Genomic DNA, 15,777 nt, shown 5'->3' with positions numbered 1-15,777 from the left:
TATCAACTAATGTGTATTAACGCTCAAATACGTTTCGAGACAACAATGCCGTGTATGCGCTGTGTACACAAACATACGTAATGCCTAATTATATTTTTCTCCTCTCTTACAGCACTAACATGTGGCCCAGTAGCTTTCACCACAGACACAGTGATCAAAAAAAATCCTGGCTCTTGAAGCACAATAACAGTGTGAACCTTTGTAGCAGTGTGAAGCTGAGGATTTGAGGAATTAAATATGCATGAGCCTCTGTGCTGTACTATATTTTAACAGCGCTCTTCAAAAGGGATGCCTCTGTATTGTGATGCACACTGAAACCAATCACAGCTCAACAACAGTATGTCAAATATCATCTTACACAAAGTGAGAGGCCATGTTTGGACAGTGGGGCTTTGATCGTCGCACACAAACACCACAAGACAGAATCGCACATTAAGAACAGTGCTACATTTTGAGGAATCTGCATCTACACAAAATAGGAAAAGAGAGAGGAAAAAAAAAAAAAAAAGAAACACCAGGGGGGGAGATGATACAAGTTGCTTGTATATTCTAGGAACTGCTGTCAGCTTCTGTAGCTGGAAGATACAAACAATACAGCTCATGAAAAATATAAAATGTGTGTTATACTCTCCGCACACGTCATGGTGCGTCACCACCATGCAAATTGTGTGAAGGAGCTTCAGGCCGATAACGTTCGATAAAAACTTTCCGACAGAACATCATGCAAAGTGAGCATAATAGAAAACTTAAGCCTTATTCATTCCCTAATCCAACACGCAGACCGACAGTGGATTTTCAGGGAGGCCAGTCTCCTGAGAGAAACGTGGCGCAGCACACAGCTGGACGGAATCCAGATGCTGGAGACCACAGGTGGTGAAAAAAGGGGAAAAAGATTAGGAACGCCACTTTCTCTGACGCAGAGTGGAGAAAATGTATTTTTGCCACCATCGCAGGTAAGTGCTTAATGAAATACAGCTCAGTCAATTTGCCCATAATATCTGCTAACAAGCACTTTCCTTCTCCAGATTCTAGACACTTTAAGGGAAAGGAGTAATCCTCCATGTGAGAAAGGACGCAGCTGTGTCAGTTTTGCCTACTGCTCGCCTATCCAGTCCTTGACAGCCCCTTAATACGCCGTCACCATGGCAATGCTAGACGTTCACCACATCCTCCGTTTCAGGGTCCTGGAGGACTCGGCGGTGTGTGGGGTTTTCGTCATTAACGTCTGCTGCGGCGACCCCCTCCTGCTGCGGCTCTGGTGCAGGAAGCACGCCTTCAGGAACGGTCAGGTGGAACAGACGGACGTCAGGTCCCCGGACGCCGCCGAGGTGGATTTCGTTCTCCGGGTGCTGCACCGCGCGCCCGACGTGCCCAACAGCCACTACTGGGGGCCGTTCGTGTTGTCGCTGTGCCTCGACGCTCTTCACTTCCGTTTCCGCCTCCCGCCTCAGGCCCACAGCGGCGGCGTCATACAACAAATCATGGAGGAATGTGGAGAACTCACGCTGCTGCGGTGAGGAGCTTCAAATTAGGCAGCGGGGTAAAAGCAGCTGCTTTAAAGGGATAGTTCACCCAAAATTCAAATTTCACTCATTATCTACTCACCCTCATGTCGACTAAGAGCTGTGAGAATTTTCAGAGTCCTCCGTTCCTTCTCTGAGTCACGGGGGGGTCCGCGCAGCAGTATTTGTCCATATAATGGTTGTCAATGGATACCAACTTTCTTCGTCCAAAAAGACACACCAAAAAACATCCAAATACCTCCATACTGCTCGTCTGTAATGTCCCTCTTGTATTGAAGCCCCGACATGAGAAACTGTTCCGAAAAAAATTTAATAAGTCTATATTTTAAGCTTGTTTGTAGCGGAAGCTCCCAGTGTCTCAGTTCACTGCTCTTCCTGTGACAGTGCAAATCTCGCGTGATTTGAACAATTTCTCATGTCGGGGCTTCAATACAAGAGGGACATTACAGACGAGCAGTATGGAGGTATTTGGATGTTTTTTGGTGTGTCATTTTGGACGAAGAAAGTTGGTATCCATTGACAACCATTATATGGACAAATACTGCTGTGCGGACCCCCCCGTAACTCAGAGAAGGCACGGAGGACTCTGAAAATTCTCCCAGCCCTTAGTCAACATGAGGGTGAGTAGATAATGAGTGAAATTTGAATTTTGGGTGAACTATCCCTTTAAACTTTGAACGTCAAATATGATTTTTTTTTTTTTTTCTTTTTTTTGCTGATGCTTGACTAGCTGCTACATGGATTCGATACATACAGCTATATACGGCACCGGCTTTGCATTGGTTTCTTTGGCTTAACCTGCGGTCTATCACGCCCACGCGCTCCAGTCCGTCCACCCTGGTTTGCTATGTGTGTTCCGCCCAAAGATAAACCACCACAACATCCCTGGCCTCACCGCACACACAATAGTGGGCAGAGCCCTGGGTGCTTTATGATGGGCCAGGCACGCCATAACTCAGTGTGGTGAGGATGATGAAAGGACAGAAGCCGGGACGGGAAAAACTCGAGAGGGACGGCTCCACTTACTGGGATTATACAAGGGATAGACGGAGGGCACGCTGGCATCCTGAAACTAATTTTTATTCCACGCTAATTGAAGAAAACCGCCTCAAAAAACGACAACAGATGAAGACGGGGTGACACTAGACTCACCATCGTAGGTGAAGAAGCCTCCATCCTTGAAGACTACGACTGCAGGAAGTTCCGGCAAAGTTATAGACTGTCAAAAAACACACAAAAATACTTAACTTAAATCATATTTACTCTCTGAATGTGTGTGCACCTGTAAAATATGAATCTGTTGGCTCTGCAGCAAACTGTGGCTGTGAGTCTTCTATAGCTCTTTGCATATTGCAAAGGCAGCATGCAGGCCTGGGATCTGTGTGCAGTTATAGGAGCATAACTACGCTAAAAGGATGTAATTATTTACTTTGCTTCAAGCTAGAAAAAATTGCATGAATAGAAACTAGATGTGCAATATTTAAGAGGATCAATAATATGAAATGAAACTCTGCATGATTTCAATATCTTTCAGAAAAATCCATTACATAACACGTTCAGAAGACAAAAAAGGATGTATAATCAAAGCCTTACCTCCGGCAAGACTTCCTCCGAGGCCGAGAAGAAGTAGGTGTAGACGATGAGCTCAGAGGCGACATCGTTGTACTTCTCCTGCAAAAAAAAGAGAGGCAAAAACGGGGTCTTTCAGCATTTGCACAAAAGCTTTCAATAAATCAGTGTTTAACAGTGTGTTGTAACAGTGTGTTGCACAGAACCTATTCTTTGTGTTTAATGTTGGAGCGGCCCGTCTGTCACACAATCGATGCACACATTTTTAGCATCGAGGCTGCTCTGAGGAAGGGCAGGTGCTTAGGACAAATGAGAAGATCTTGATTCATGTCTCCTCAGCGACAGCTAGTGGGTGTGTGTGGGTGTGTATGTCTGTGCGTATGGCTATGTATGTGCGTGAATGTGTATGTATTTGTGCATCTCTGTGTGTATATTTGTGGGGGTGGGAGGTTTGGGTTTTCATGGTGTTTCTTTTTTGTTCATGTTTTGTTTTGTTGGTACTTTGTTTTACCCCAAAGTATGAAAATATGCCATATAAATAACGATTTGATTTGATTATGTCTTTGTGGCACGAACGGCGCTTACTTTGAGGGGAGACTCGCCGCCGATGTACAGGAACAGCACGTCGTGCCGTTTCATCATGTGCTCAAACATGTGCTTGCTGGGAAGAGCTCGGACGGCCGGTCTGGAGGAAGAAAAGCCACAGAGGGTTTCTGTTATTCTAATGAATATTCAACTTTAAAAAAACTCAACACACCACAGGAATGACACACTGATGAAATAACAGATGCATGAAGTCGACTGAGTCTGGATTTGTGAGCCGACGGCGCCCCCAAGTGGGGATTTTTACACCTTGCAGCCGTGGCGTGGACTCGAAATCTGAGCCAAGCTTTTGATCAAGCCCTCTGTCACGGATCTAGCTTGATTTCCCTTAAGGAGGAGAAAATCTGTCAGGCTCAGTTGATACAGTGGCTAAACTGGAGCATCAGAGGCAGAAAACCCACAGAGCTATGAAACAAATATGACCTGCATCAATAAACTCGCTTGGATGTTTCTCATAAGAGTGTGTTGCTGTGAAATAAAGCAAGTTCCCTTCCACGTCGTCTCCCTTTTTTTTTGGAGCTGGTGACTTCAGGCCGAGACTTACCCCGACACCCTGTTTGCGAACTCCACAATATCATCTTTTGTCCTCGGTCCCTTGTAGTTGTAGGCGAGATCGCCCTTTAACCTGAGAAAGAGAGACAGAGAGAAAAACGAGAGTGAAAGGCTGATAATTTCATCATGAAACCATTCAGTGCCATCCATTGTTCTCTGCTGTTCATTTGCGGCAGACTGCTGACATAGATTGAATTTTTCACATTCGATTAATTATCTAATCAGGGGAAATTGGCAAATATTAGCTGCTTCCAGCTTCTCCAGTGGTCCCCCCCCCCCCTCCTCCTCCCACTCCCCTCTTTCTTCTCCCCACCAGGATCAGGCCAGATTCTCCACAGCACACACACACACACACACTCCCACAATGTGTTGGATGGAGATTCTGGCCCATTTGTCGACTGAACATTCATGCTGCGAATCTCCCTGTTCCACCACATCCCAGAGGTGTTGGAACTGGATTCACATCTGGTCACTCGAGGCCGTTGAGAGAGAGAGAGCATGAATCCAAAAAAAAGAAAAGAAACATCTCTCCTCTCAACCACATTTGCATGCAGTGTGCTGCTGCCACATAAACAGCTGGACACCTGCATTAAAGAGCAGCTGTACCCAGAAAGTGACCGCCGAGTGTGTAATGGTAAACAGGCTCTTTCAGACAAAATAAGATGCTCTCAGATCTTGTTACTGGCAATGTCCATGTTTTGTCTTATAAACCAGTGGTTCTCAAACTTTTTTAGATCAAGGACCCCTAAACTGACACAAATTGGCCCATGGACCCCCCACCATTGGACAACATTTTGAAACAAACACCAGAAATACACAAATATTTGTTCCGAGACTGAATAATGTTACTTTTTTTAAGTCAATGTATGTTCAAATTAGGGCCAGTGGCGTGACATTTTGGAAAGATTTAGAGATATTTCTGTAAAAAAAAAAATAATATTTCTGTAAAAAAAAAAATAATATTTCTGTAAAAAAAATAATAAAGAGGTAAAATTTCAAGAAAAAGTTTGGGACCCCCTTGAACCCTTGCAAGGACCCCTGGGGGTCCCCAGACCCCACTTTGAGAATCACTGTTATAGACTACCAGCTGATGAACAGACAAAAACACATTTGCCACACCGATGTAAATAATCATTATTTGGAGCCCTACTTAATAAAACCCACAGCACTGGTCTGTGTCCGCCTCCATCCTCTGCCAATGAAAACAAGTCCCTTACAAGGTGTGGTGATGAAACCACGGATCCATCAGGACAAGCTCCTTCACCGCAAAAGGTCAACTTAATCTAAATCATCGCAACGCCATCGCCAGTGAAAAAATAAATAAATAAACAAAAACAAATGACTTTCCCTAATTGAGTTCCAGCCGAGGAAGCTGCCAGAGAGGAGCTCCTGCAACGAGCACAACGCATTAAGGATTGCTAAGGTTGCATTAGCCCACAGGGCTTAATGAACTCAGGGGGAAACAGAACTCTAAATCAAGTCTCCCTCCATCACCGAGGGAGGTATCTCGTGTTCGTCGATGGATGTTTCATCACTTTCAGTGATGTTGCTAGGTACGCGTCCTGCGTCCCTGACGCATTCAAATCTGAAAGGACGCAGTAAACTCACTATCCATGCGTCCCGGGGACGCACCTCATTTTCCCATGAAAAATGATACATTGTTAACAACAACTCGTGTTTAAAATCATGGGAATGACCGGCGGACGGCCATTATCCACCATTTAACCCACACAGCCATAGGTGTTGATATTGCCCCGACCATTGAGCAGCAACGTAACAAGAAGACGTAGCGGCGGTAGTCGGTAGTTTTTTCTCTCTCTCTCTTTTTTTTTTTTTTTTTTGCCGCCGTAGTGTTTGTTGGAGCGGCGTGGTGCTGCACGTGACGCGCTGACGTTAGTGTGTTTACATTTACGACGAGCATTAATTCTCAGTCCGAACCCGTTAAAAAAAAAAAGCCTGGCCTCACCGAGTCATATTCTCGGCGCGAACCCGGCTCGAACCAGCGCGTCCGGACGGGTTGGACCGTCCATGCTTAGAGCCCAAAACAACAGTCCAAAGAGCCGAGGGACAGAGAGAGACAGCGCAGCAACAGGTGTGTGTGTGTGTGTGTGTGTGTGTGTGTGTGTGTGTGTGTGTGTGTGTGTGTGTGTGCGTGCGTGCGTGCGTGCGTGCGTGTGCTACCTGCTGTAAAGGGGCTCTGCAGCCACAGCTCCCCACTACACCAGTTCTGAGTTCAGTTTAAGTTTCATACACTCCAGCCATTCTTGCCATTACAATGATAGGAACCTCAGTCAGTACTAAATCTGATTCTTTCTTTCTTTTAAATTTACTTAAGCAGCTACAAAATATATTAGACATGTACCACACATCTGGCTGGAAGGTCTCAATGGTTCAAGAACTTTTTTTCCATCATTAAATATTAAAATGGAGCCAAGTAGCCTACTGCATGTTTGTTTTCCTTTTAAATAAGTTCAATATCAAGTGCTAATTCCACCTGCCATAACTGGCTCTCTCTCTCTTGTCTCTCTGGCTCTCAGACAGTGTGTGTGATATTTACAACACACACACACTGTAATAATATCTGCACCTATTGATTGACATGCTGTTTTTGAGGGGTTTTTTTCTCCTTAAATTAATTGTTTTCTGTTTGTGTATATACTTTTAATATAAACTGTCAAAATTATGTCATTCCGTATAATTTCCTGCTTTTTTGTCCTTGGCCAATCACATCCCTGATCACACAGGGACAACATGGAGCTGCCTGTGTGAGTTTTATTAATGTTTACATCAGGTTGAGTTAAACAAATCAGTTTATGCTGCTGTGATTTAAGTAAATACAGCAATCATCATAGTGTAGTGGCAGGAAAGACCATTTCATCTGTATCAAATATTGTGTTGGTCAAGAACAAGTTCAATTTAAAGTCAGAGGAAAAATGTTTAGGGTGTTTTTACTGTTCCTAAATGTAAAAATGGGTCACATTGGACCCTCAACATTATTTAAAGGTTAAATAACGTGTTACTTAAACATTTTTCATTGTGCTGTGCTCTAAAAATATACTAACAAATACTAGTGTAGAGTCCTGTATAAGGAATGTTGAGCTTAAACTTAAACTTAAATTTAGGTTCTCAGGAAAATAGCTGCTCATCAGTAAATAGTTAATGAATCGATGAGGTCCATCAACTATCGATTAATGAATTAATCGATAATTTGCATCCCTAGGCCCTAGTTTTTTTTTTTAATTGTGGTATCGAATAAGTATCGAGAATCGTGGAAATTTACAGAAATTCTGGTATTATGACAACCCTATTGGGGACCCATTGAATTTCCCAGGGACCCACCCAAATCACCACCTGTGGGTCCCGGGGACTCACTACATTGAAAACCTATCAACATCACTGACTTTGCATGGTTTAATGTTATGAACCCTGCCGTGATCCTGTGGCAGTTTCCCAAATGAGCTTGATGAAACCAAATGGGGAGCCCATTATGGCAGCGCCAAGACAAATGTCTCCCCTTTCAGATATATGGAGGAAAACTCTGTGCGTGTAAGACCATCATTTCTTCTCCAGTCAACGTGAGCTTTGCCGTCGAGCAGCTGGGATCCACCTAAATTCATCCATTTTACACAAAAACGCTGTCAGCGGCTCCCCGAGAGACAATCGGTAATAAGTTACATCAAGAAGACGCAAGCTGAAACAGGTGACAGTTGCAAAATGAAAAATCACATGGACTACACTTGTTGATCTATAGATGACATGATAAATGCAGACCGTCTCGGTTGTACATAAGAAAGTCAAATATAAGCAAGAGGCAAATGTATATTTAATTTATTGAAGACAAACGTAACCACCTTTATCACCCAAGAAGTCATTAATGGTATCCAGATGTGACGAACCTAATAAAATTTCACTTCAGGAGGTGTGAAACAGTTTGTCACTTAGTTGTGCCTAAAGTTAACAGCAACAACACCTTAATCTCTCCTGAATAAGTCATCTACGGGCACCTCAGGGGGCCAAACCTCAGGGGGAAATAACACAACTGTGGGGAAAAGGATCCTCATGATAACAAAATGCAGAGTTAAGTAAAGACACTTGAGGGGATGGAAGGGGGAGGGTGCAAAGTAATAGTTCCAGCACGCGCCACAATAGAAAACACCTAAATCACAAATTACAGCCTCAGCTGTGACTACGGAGTTCAATCAAACCCTCTGTGGGATAATTAACTAGGACTGAACATCAGAGGCTTCACCCTGATAGGGTTATCTGCCGAAATATTGTATTGGACTGATTATCATACTGTGACCAGACCCTGTAGGCCTGAACAGAATTCACTGAGCCCTTTAATCGTGTTATGGATTTCTTCAGGCCTGTTCAAAGTTGAGCTGGCTGGTTGTAGCAGATTTTATTCAAGGGAGGCATCAAGTGGCAGCGGGACAACAGACAAGCTAATTGACTTTCTGGCTTCAAAAAGTTTTTTTTTGTATGAAACAAAGTAGGTTGAGAGGAAACTGTCGTCCAAAACCACAGTGACACTTACAGTTTTATCGTGGGGTAACCACGAACACCGAACTCTGACGCCATTCCTGCAACATAGAAAAGAAATGTATCACCCAAAAGAAAAAAACTAAGATTTTTCTCTTTAAAAGGTTTGCTGCATTTTTTAAATTAATGATTTGATTGTTCCTTTTTGGGGGTTCAACTAAAAATGTGCACAACGCTTGTAATTAAAGGAATAGTCCTGCATTTTGGAAAGGTTTCCTGTTCGATGTCACTACTGGAAATATGAAGCTGGAGCTGCTAACTACCTAGCTTAGCTTAGCATAAAGGCTGAAAACAGTGGGAGACAGTTAGCCTAGCTTGTTACTCTCAGACATTGAACTAACTGGCTGAGAGAGCAGTGTCTAAATCTACAAGAGGCACATTTCCAAAGATGTTGGACTATTCCTTGAAAGGTTCAGTGTGGTATAACTAACCAATAGATTGTAAAATTATTGTGGCAAACTTATTATTATATTGAAATATCTTGATGATTTCATGATAGACATAATAAAAATTAAAAATGTGTCATTGAAACATTTAATGCCACTTTTACAGTTGTACTCATAAGTTTACATACCCTGATAGATTTTGTAAAATGTGTACCATTCTAAAAAAAAACAACAAAAAAAACATGAGCAATCAGGAAAAACACATTTCTCTTATTAGTGTGACTGCTGAGCAGTCACACTATTGTTCTTCTGTTTGGCCATTTTCTTCCGCCTTTTTACGGTCTTCTTCTAGTCCTTCATACTTTGTGCTATTTCAACAATTCATATATCAAAACGTGCAGCTTTTTCTGGACTTTATTGGCATTACTTTTCTCTTTTTAACTCTTTATACTTTTTAAAATATTTAACTTTTTAGATGTTGACAGTGTGCAGATCATTAACAGACAACAGTCTTCTTCACAACTCCACTGTAGTGTAGGGGTTAGGGTGGCTGCTTACCAACCCTAAGGTCACTGGTTCGAATCCAAGGGAAGAACTCTTGTTATGTTATGTTGAATTCTGCTCTCCTCCCCCGCCTTCAATTGGTTACAGGTGTTTGTTATCTCCTTGATTACTCATACCAGTTTGCAGCACATCATCACATTACAATGAATGACAACAGTCTTGAAAGCAGTGTACTCTCTGTAGCCGAGTGGCAGAGTAAAGGTTTAGTGATCATATGGTCATGGGTTCGATTCCTGCCTCAGTCATTTCACATCATTGCTTGACTTTTCATTCCAATTATTCAGCTGTCATTGGACAGTCTTTGATTCCTCATAGTATAAAGCTCATTGTAACTCAGGTTCTCTGTGGCCATATGGTTAGTGTGTTAGGTGTTGTGCTATTTCAACAATTCATATATCAAAACGTGCAGCTTTTTTTGAACTTTATCGGCATTACTTTTCTCTTTTTAACTATTTATACTTTTTCAAATATTTAACTTTTTCTGCCACGATTCCTTACTTCTTTTTTTAAGCAGAAGCCAGTGATCCTCTTATCAAAGGTTTTCTTTACCCCTCACATACTGTCTCTGTCTGTAGCCTAGTGGTTAGCTTGCTGGTCTGGAGACCTGAAGGTTGCTGGTTCAAATCTTGCCTCAACAACAATTATAGTGAATTATTTTCCCAGTTGTCCTCTGTTGACTTCTGATAACTTGCTTCATGTTGAAACTGCTGCTCTCAGCCTGAAATTCACAGAAATTTTCATTCTAAGTCATTCAAGCTTGACTCTCAAGCTTTCTTGGTGTTAACTGTGTGTGCACCGTGGCCTAGAGGCAGAGTGGAAGTCTAATGACCATGAGGTTGTGGGTTTGATTCTGACCTTGGCCAAACATTTGTATGGTGATCACTGCTTGCACTATTTGCTAATTCTGCAACAGCGTTCAGTTGCTATCAGCAGTCACACCATTTCCATTCTTGGAAATGCTTTTTCTAGTTTTTAAATGGGATTCAATTAATGGGAGAGTTTGAACACTGCTGATTGGAATTCTCAAATCTTTGGATATCTTTTTATATCCTTTTCCTGTTTTATAAAGTTGACCAACCTTCTCCCTCAGGTCTTTTGACAGTTCTTTTCAGCACAATCAGCACAGCAATGGATGAAAATGTGCAGGTGTTTGTCAGGAGCCCAGAATCTCACTGACGTTTTATACACAGACACAAATTACAAGCAAACAAGTCACAGGTATGGACAGCCATTTAAATCTGTCTGCGTCAATGTGTGTGTATATTATCGGGCAAAACTTTGAGGGCATGTAAACTTTTGATGAGGGCCATTTGGGTGGTTGCACTTGTCATTATGATTTAAAAAAGAGCAAACACGATTGTGTGATAATAAATGGCTTTGCCGAACCACTAACTCTGATTTTTTTTTTTTTGGCAAGATCAATTTTATTTTCTGAAATATGGCCAATATTTCACAAGTTCTGCCAGGGTATCTAAACTTATGAGCACAACTGTAATCAGTCCTAGAGAGAATGTCATCATGTTGTTGTGCAACACACTCAGTTATGTTGAACCTGTCTTAAGCACATGAAATAATCACCTGGGGACAAACAGCCGCCGAGGGAAGACATTTAACTGCTTTATCATTCACTCACCGGAGTACGCAGTGGCATCCATCTTTCCCACACGGACCGGCGACCCAGAGCTCTTCAGCTCCATTCCCACATCCATCCATACTGGCTCTAGTTTTTTACAGTAACCACACCACGGTGCATAGAACTGCAAACAACCAGGAGTAGAAAACAATCATTAGATGGTGTAAAACATATTTTCAAAACTATGTATAATGTTACAAAATAACGTTAACTTAATATTTATGATTAAAAAGCACAAAGGTTAAAACTCCAGATTTGTTTTCAACAAGTTTTCTTATAAGACACTGAATTTTGTGCAAGTGCCAGGTTTGACTGTTTTATTTCACACCAAGAAATATCCTGCTCAGTTTCACTGTATTTAACAAGAACGCTTTTATAGAGATCATGAACCCTGTGAAATATTTGGTAATTTTCTTCAATGTTGCATGCATCTACTGAAATGGATTTAATCTCTCCTCTCTGGGCTTTTTCAGAAATTATATGACCTTGAAGTGTTTAAAGAGTTGTAGTGTTTTCACCAAAGTGCTCTTAACGGGATAGTTCGACATTTTAGCAAATTCGCCTATTGCCATAATTCCTATAGTCATAGGGGTAGGTTCATTACCTTTAATTATTGGTGCATGTTGTTTTGAGATCAGCGGAACAGAGACGTGAGCTGCTCAGCGAACACAATGGAGGTGAACGGTACAGGTCCCCTGTCCCTCAAAACTCGTCAAATACACAATTAAACAACTCTAAAAAGCTCTAGTGGACAAGTTGTGATCTGCACATCCACCACATTTTGCCAAAATGTTGAACTATCCCTTTAAGGACCGACAGATATCATGCATAACCTCTGGAACAGATTTTTTTCAAGTACCGAACAATCACACTGGGATGTTTGTCAAGAACAAGCAGCAGTGTTGAGGCAGTGCTGCTAATAACGAGCAGATGAAGGGACGATTTAGAGACAAGCAATGAGGCACAAAGTAAGCAGTAAGCACGCACAGAGTTTTTGTAACCGAGCTGATGTAGGAGCCGGGGAAACAAAAATTCGACTTTGAAACTGCAGCAGCTTTAGGGCAGCCCTACAGTGAACATGAACACTGGATCGCTACGCTAGCATCACAAACATGAGCAAATTCATTCATAAAACCAACCGTGGAGCTTTAAATGGTAGATTCAGAGCAGTGTGTTGTAAAATCAATACCAGGAGTTAAAAAAGCTGCTGCAGAGGGTTCATCACTGGAAATGACACATCACTTCCACATGATGTATTTTGACTATTATTATTATTAATAATAATATAGATATATCTTAACCATTGATTAGTTGAGCTTAAGATGTGAAGTAACACCTTCACATTTTAAAAATAGTTTGAATTTAAATCCTCCCCGGGTCGATTCTGTCACTGTCATAACCCTAATATGGAAGAGTTAGTGAAATAGTCTGTGTCTGACTGTGTAACCTCTTATCAATACACTGAAACGCCCCCGTGTCACAGCTCATTACCAAACTCGCAGTGGAAGCAGTTTTGAGTGTTCGAGCATAGATTTGCTTTTATGGACCCAGACTCCTATCTGATATAAACCCCCTCCGAGCCCCCTGGCTTTGCCCGGCATGCATGACTTCTCCCTCACTAATCACAAACACAGAGGACAGTCTGCACACCCGCTGCGGCCCCCGCCCTCCTACACCCCACCCTGACCACTGCCATTTCCGCAGGGGATGATCAGGACAGTGGCGCGCTGGACGAGAAGTAAAGCATAGCTGAATGGAACCAGACTGGTGTGTGTGTGTGTGGGTGTGTTTGGTGTCTGACTTACATCAACCAGCCAGACGTCGCTCACTCTGGTGTCTTTAAAACTGCCAGGAAGAGGAGGAAAAAAAGTAAAATTGAATGAGTTTTAATTATTTACTACACAATGTTAATCTATAACATTCAATAAACTGTTAAACATAGCTTAAATATTAAAAAAACATTTAGCCATGTCAATATAGAACACATAAATTATCTTTAGGGCTACAATTTGTTTCATTATTGATTCATATGCTCAATATGTCCTTGATTTATCATGGTGTCAAAAAAATGTCAGAACAATTCTGAAAAACATCTGTCTCTGTCGAAGACGATGTCTTAGTTTGTCTTGTTTCGCCCAACCAACAGTTCAAAATCCAAAGATATTAATTCACTAATCATTTATGAGTGTTTAAGTGTCAAAATCTCACACTGGAAAAGCTGGATCTGAAAGTTTTGGAAGCATTAGACACTTTTTAAGGCCTATGAAATGCTCCGATAAGAATAATCAACCTCATTAAAAGTTCTTCAACTCAAGTCTATTTCTCCTCTACCAAGCTCACTCACTCCAAAGTCTGGTAACAATAAGAAAAAAAACATTTCTGAGTGGCAAAGCAACTTCTGAAAAAAGCACTAAATAAAATGATGATTTGATAAATTGCAGCTCTTATCATCATTAGTTGAAAATTGCAAGAGGAGTTCCCTGAGTACTAAAGGACATAATTAGAGGTTTCTATATAAAGAGTAAATACACACAAGAGACAAAATCTTCAGAGACTTCTCACCACATACATCCAATTACAGGCCAGTGTGTAGCTGGAAACCTGAGAGACCACCCCCACTCCTCCTAAAGTACAATTTTGAGGTACTCGTCTCGTACTATACATCTGATGCTGCTTTGCACTTCTTAATCCACCACATCCTACTTTGAACTGCACTACATTCATCTAAAATCTAAACTTTAACATAAACAAAACACAATGCTTCACAGGTTTCACCAGCTTGCAGCATTTCAAGTTAAAAATGCTGCTCCTGTGCATTAAAATGCTGCTTACGTCAAATCATTAGTCATTTACATTTCAAGGATACGATAATTATGCACCAATGTGTCAGTTTATGCTGGATGCAGATTGTGGGGTTGTTGAAGTGACTGCATCAGTCTACAGAAAGGTGTTCCAGTCATTCAGTCCACTATAGAATAACAGAAATATAACTTACAACACTCTGCACTCATATAATTTGAAATGTCATGTTATTGATCATATTTAAGACTCAAACTTGAGGTTTAAATCAAACATTTTTACAAATTCAAATAGCAGCTTGAACTTAAATCCAGGCCTCTGCTCTGTTCCTCTAACCCTGTATCCATGTGACTAGATGTGTGGTGCCTACACACCACTCCACCCCAGCAGGCTGGTGTATTTTAGCGCCTAACAGGAAGGAAGTCGGGCACCGACCTAAACCCCGATTTTCATCAACAGAAATATAGTGTGCGTTTATGTGTGTGTGTTTGTGTAGTCGGATGTTGCATTGCATGACCATGTTACAGTTTGTGAGCGGCAGGAAGCTGCAGCTCGGAGGCAGCAGAGGAGTTCATCACTTACGTGTCATCCAGATCCTCCACAAACGCGAGCACCGCTGAACTGAGGAAAGCCGCGACAACTGCAACAGAGACAGGAGACGTGGACTGAGACAGAGGACATGTCGGTGTTTGATGTGAACAACAGCTTTACAGTCTATTCTTCTCCCCCTCCAGCCCTGAGACCTCATGACTGGAGCATCACCGGGGCTAAAGCGTCCCCGGCTAACCGTGCATCTGTCTGCTCTCCCGCCCCCCACCCCCGTTTCCACAACAACAGCAGCTTCAATGGCCGTTTGAACAGCGGCCGTAATACCGCGCGTGGGTGTGGGTTCAATGGACATGGAATATTGAAAAAGTCAACGTACCTGCAGAAATGAGGGAAGCTTTCACTTCTGCCATCGCTTCGAGTTGAAACACCAAGCAGGAAATACAGCGACTAAATCAGCCGGCGCTGCGCATGCGCGAGGGGTTACGCAGCCTCCTCCGCTTCACGCGCCAACAGCTGCACAGTCAGGGGATTTTATTTTGAAAAAGAAAAGGAAGAAATCTATGGGGCCACTTTCTTGAAAAAAAATGGATATAAAGGTATTTCGATGTAATACGTTCAACATAATCCACAACAAATAGTAAACCTTTTTTTTCTTTTCTTCCTTTTTTTTTCTTAAAACACACTCAATTCCATTCACTGCATCTCATAGCCTAAATTAAATCAACCTCTCCTTTGTCAAATAACGAATCATTTTCACTTAGTTTGATACATTTCCTGTTTCAGATCTTATCTATTTTCAGATACAGTATGATGTCCTTTTCATTTAGGCTATCTTTCTCCTTTTCTGCCTTTTATTCTGAAGTTTGCAGTTTGCAAAAACTGAACCCGGAAATTCAAAATGTACAACCGTGTAGCCTACAACATACAGCACTAACAGAAGGCAACACTAAAAACTAAAAAAAACTAAAAAAAAAACATAAAATGCCTTTAGGCTCAACATTTCTGGAGTTATACTGCCTACTCTGTGTTTTCTCTTTTTCTAGCCTATGTATTCTGT

At 41.9% G+C, this 15,777-nt stretch overlaps 1 protein-coding gene across 1 annotated transcript in view; it reads right to left on the bottom strand.

Moving 5' to 3' along the window:
* tmx3b (thioredoxin related transmembrane protein 3b) overlaps nucleotides 1-15,155 on the bottom strand; it is a 50,529-nt gene extending 35,374 nt beyond the window's left edge. Inside the window, exons 1-9 of the mRNA XM_083995799.1 lie at nucleotides 15,097-15,155; nucleotides 14,754-14,811; nucleotides 13,178-13,217; nucleotides 11,373-11,496; nucleotides 8,785-8,830; nucleotides 4,240-4,320; nucleotides 3,678-3,777; nucleotides 3,117-3,194; nucleotides 2,676-2,742 (exon numbers count right to left, since the gene is read on the bottom strand). Of these exons, the coding sequence (XP_083851925.1) occupies nucleotides 2,676-2,742; nucleotides 3,117-3,194; nucleotides 3,678-3,777; nucleotides 4,240-4,320; nucleotides 8,785-8,830; nucleotides 11,373-11,496; nucleotides 13,178-13,217; nucleotides 14,754-14,811; nucleotides 15,097-15,130 (628 nt within the window). The 5' untranslated portion in view covers nucleotides 15,131-15,155. The remainder of the gene's footprint in view (nucleotides 1-2,675; nucleotides 2,743-3,116; nucleotides 3,195-3,677; nucleotides 3,778-4,239; nucleotides 4,321-8,784; nucleotides 8,831-11,372; nucleotides 11,497-13,177; nucleotides 13,218-14,753; nucleotides 14,812-15,096) is intronic.
* Nucleotides 15,156-15,777: the final 622 nt, after the last annotated feature.

This window comes from Trachurus trachurus (genome assembly GCF_905171665.1).
Source record: "Trachurus trachurus genome assembly, chromosome: 20".
Taxonomy (NCBI): Eukaryota; Metazoa; Chordata; class Actinopteri; order Carangiformes; family Carangidae; genus Trachurus; species Trachurus trachurus.
The sequence above is the reverse complement of the archived record's forward strand: the minus strand, read 5'-3'. Positions and strand labels throughout refer to the sequence as shown.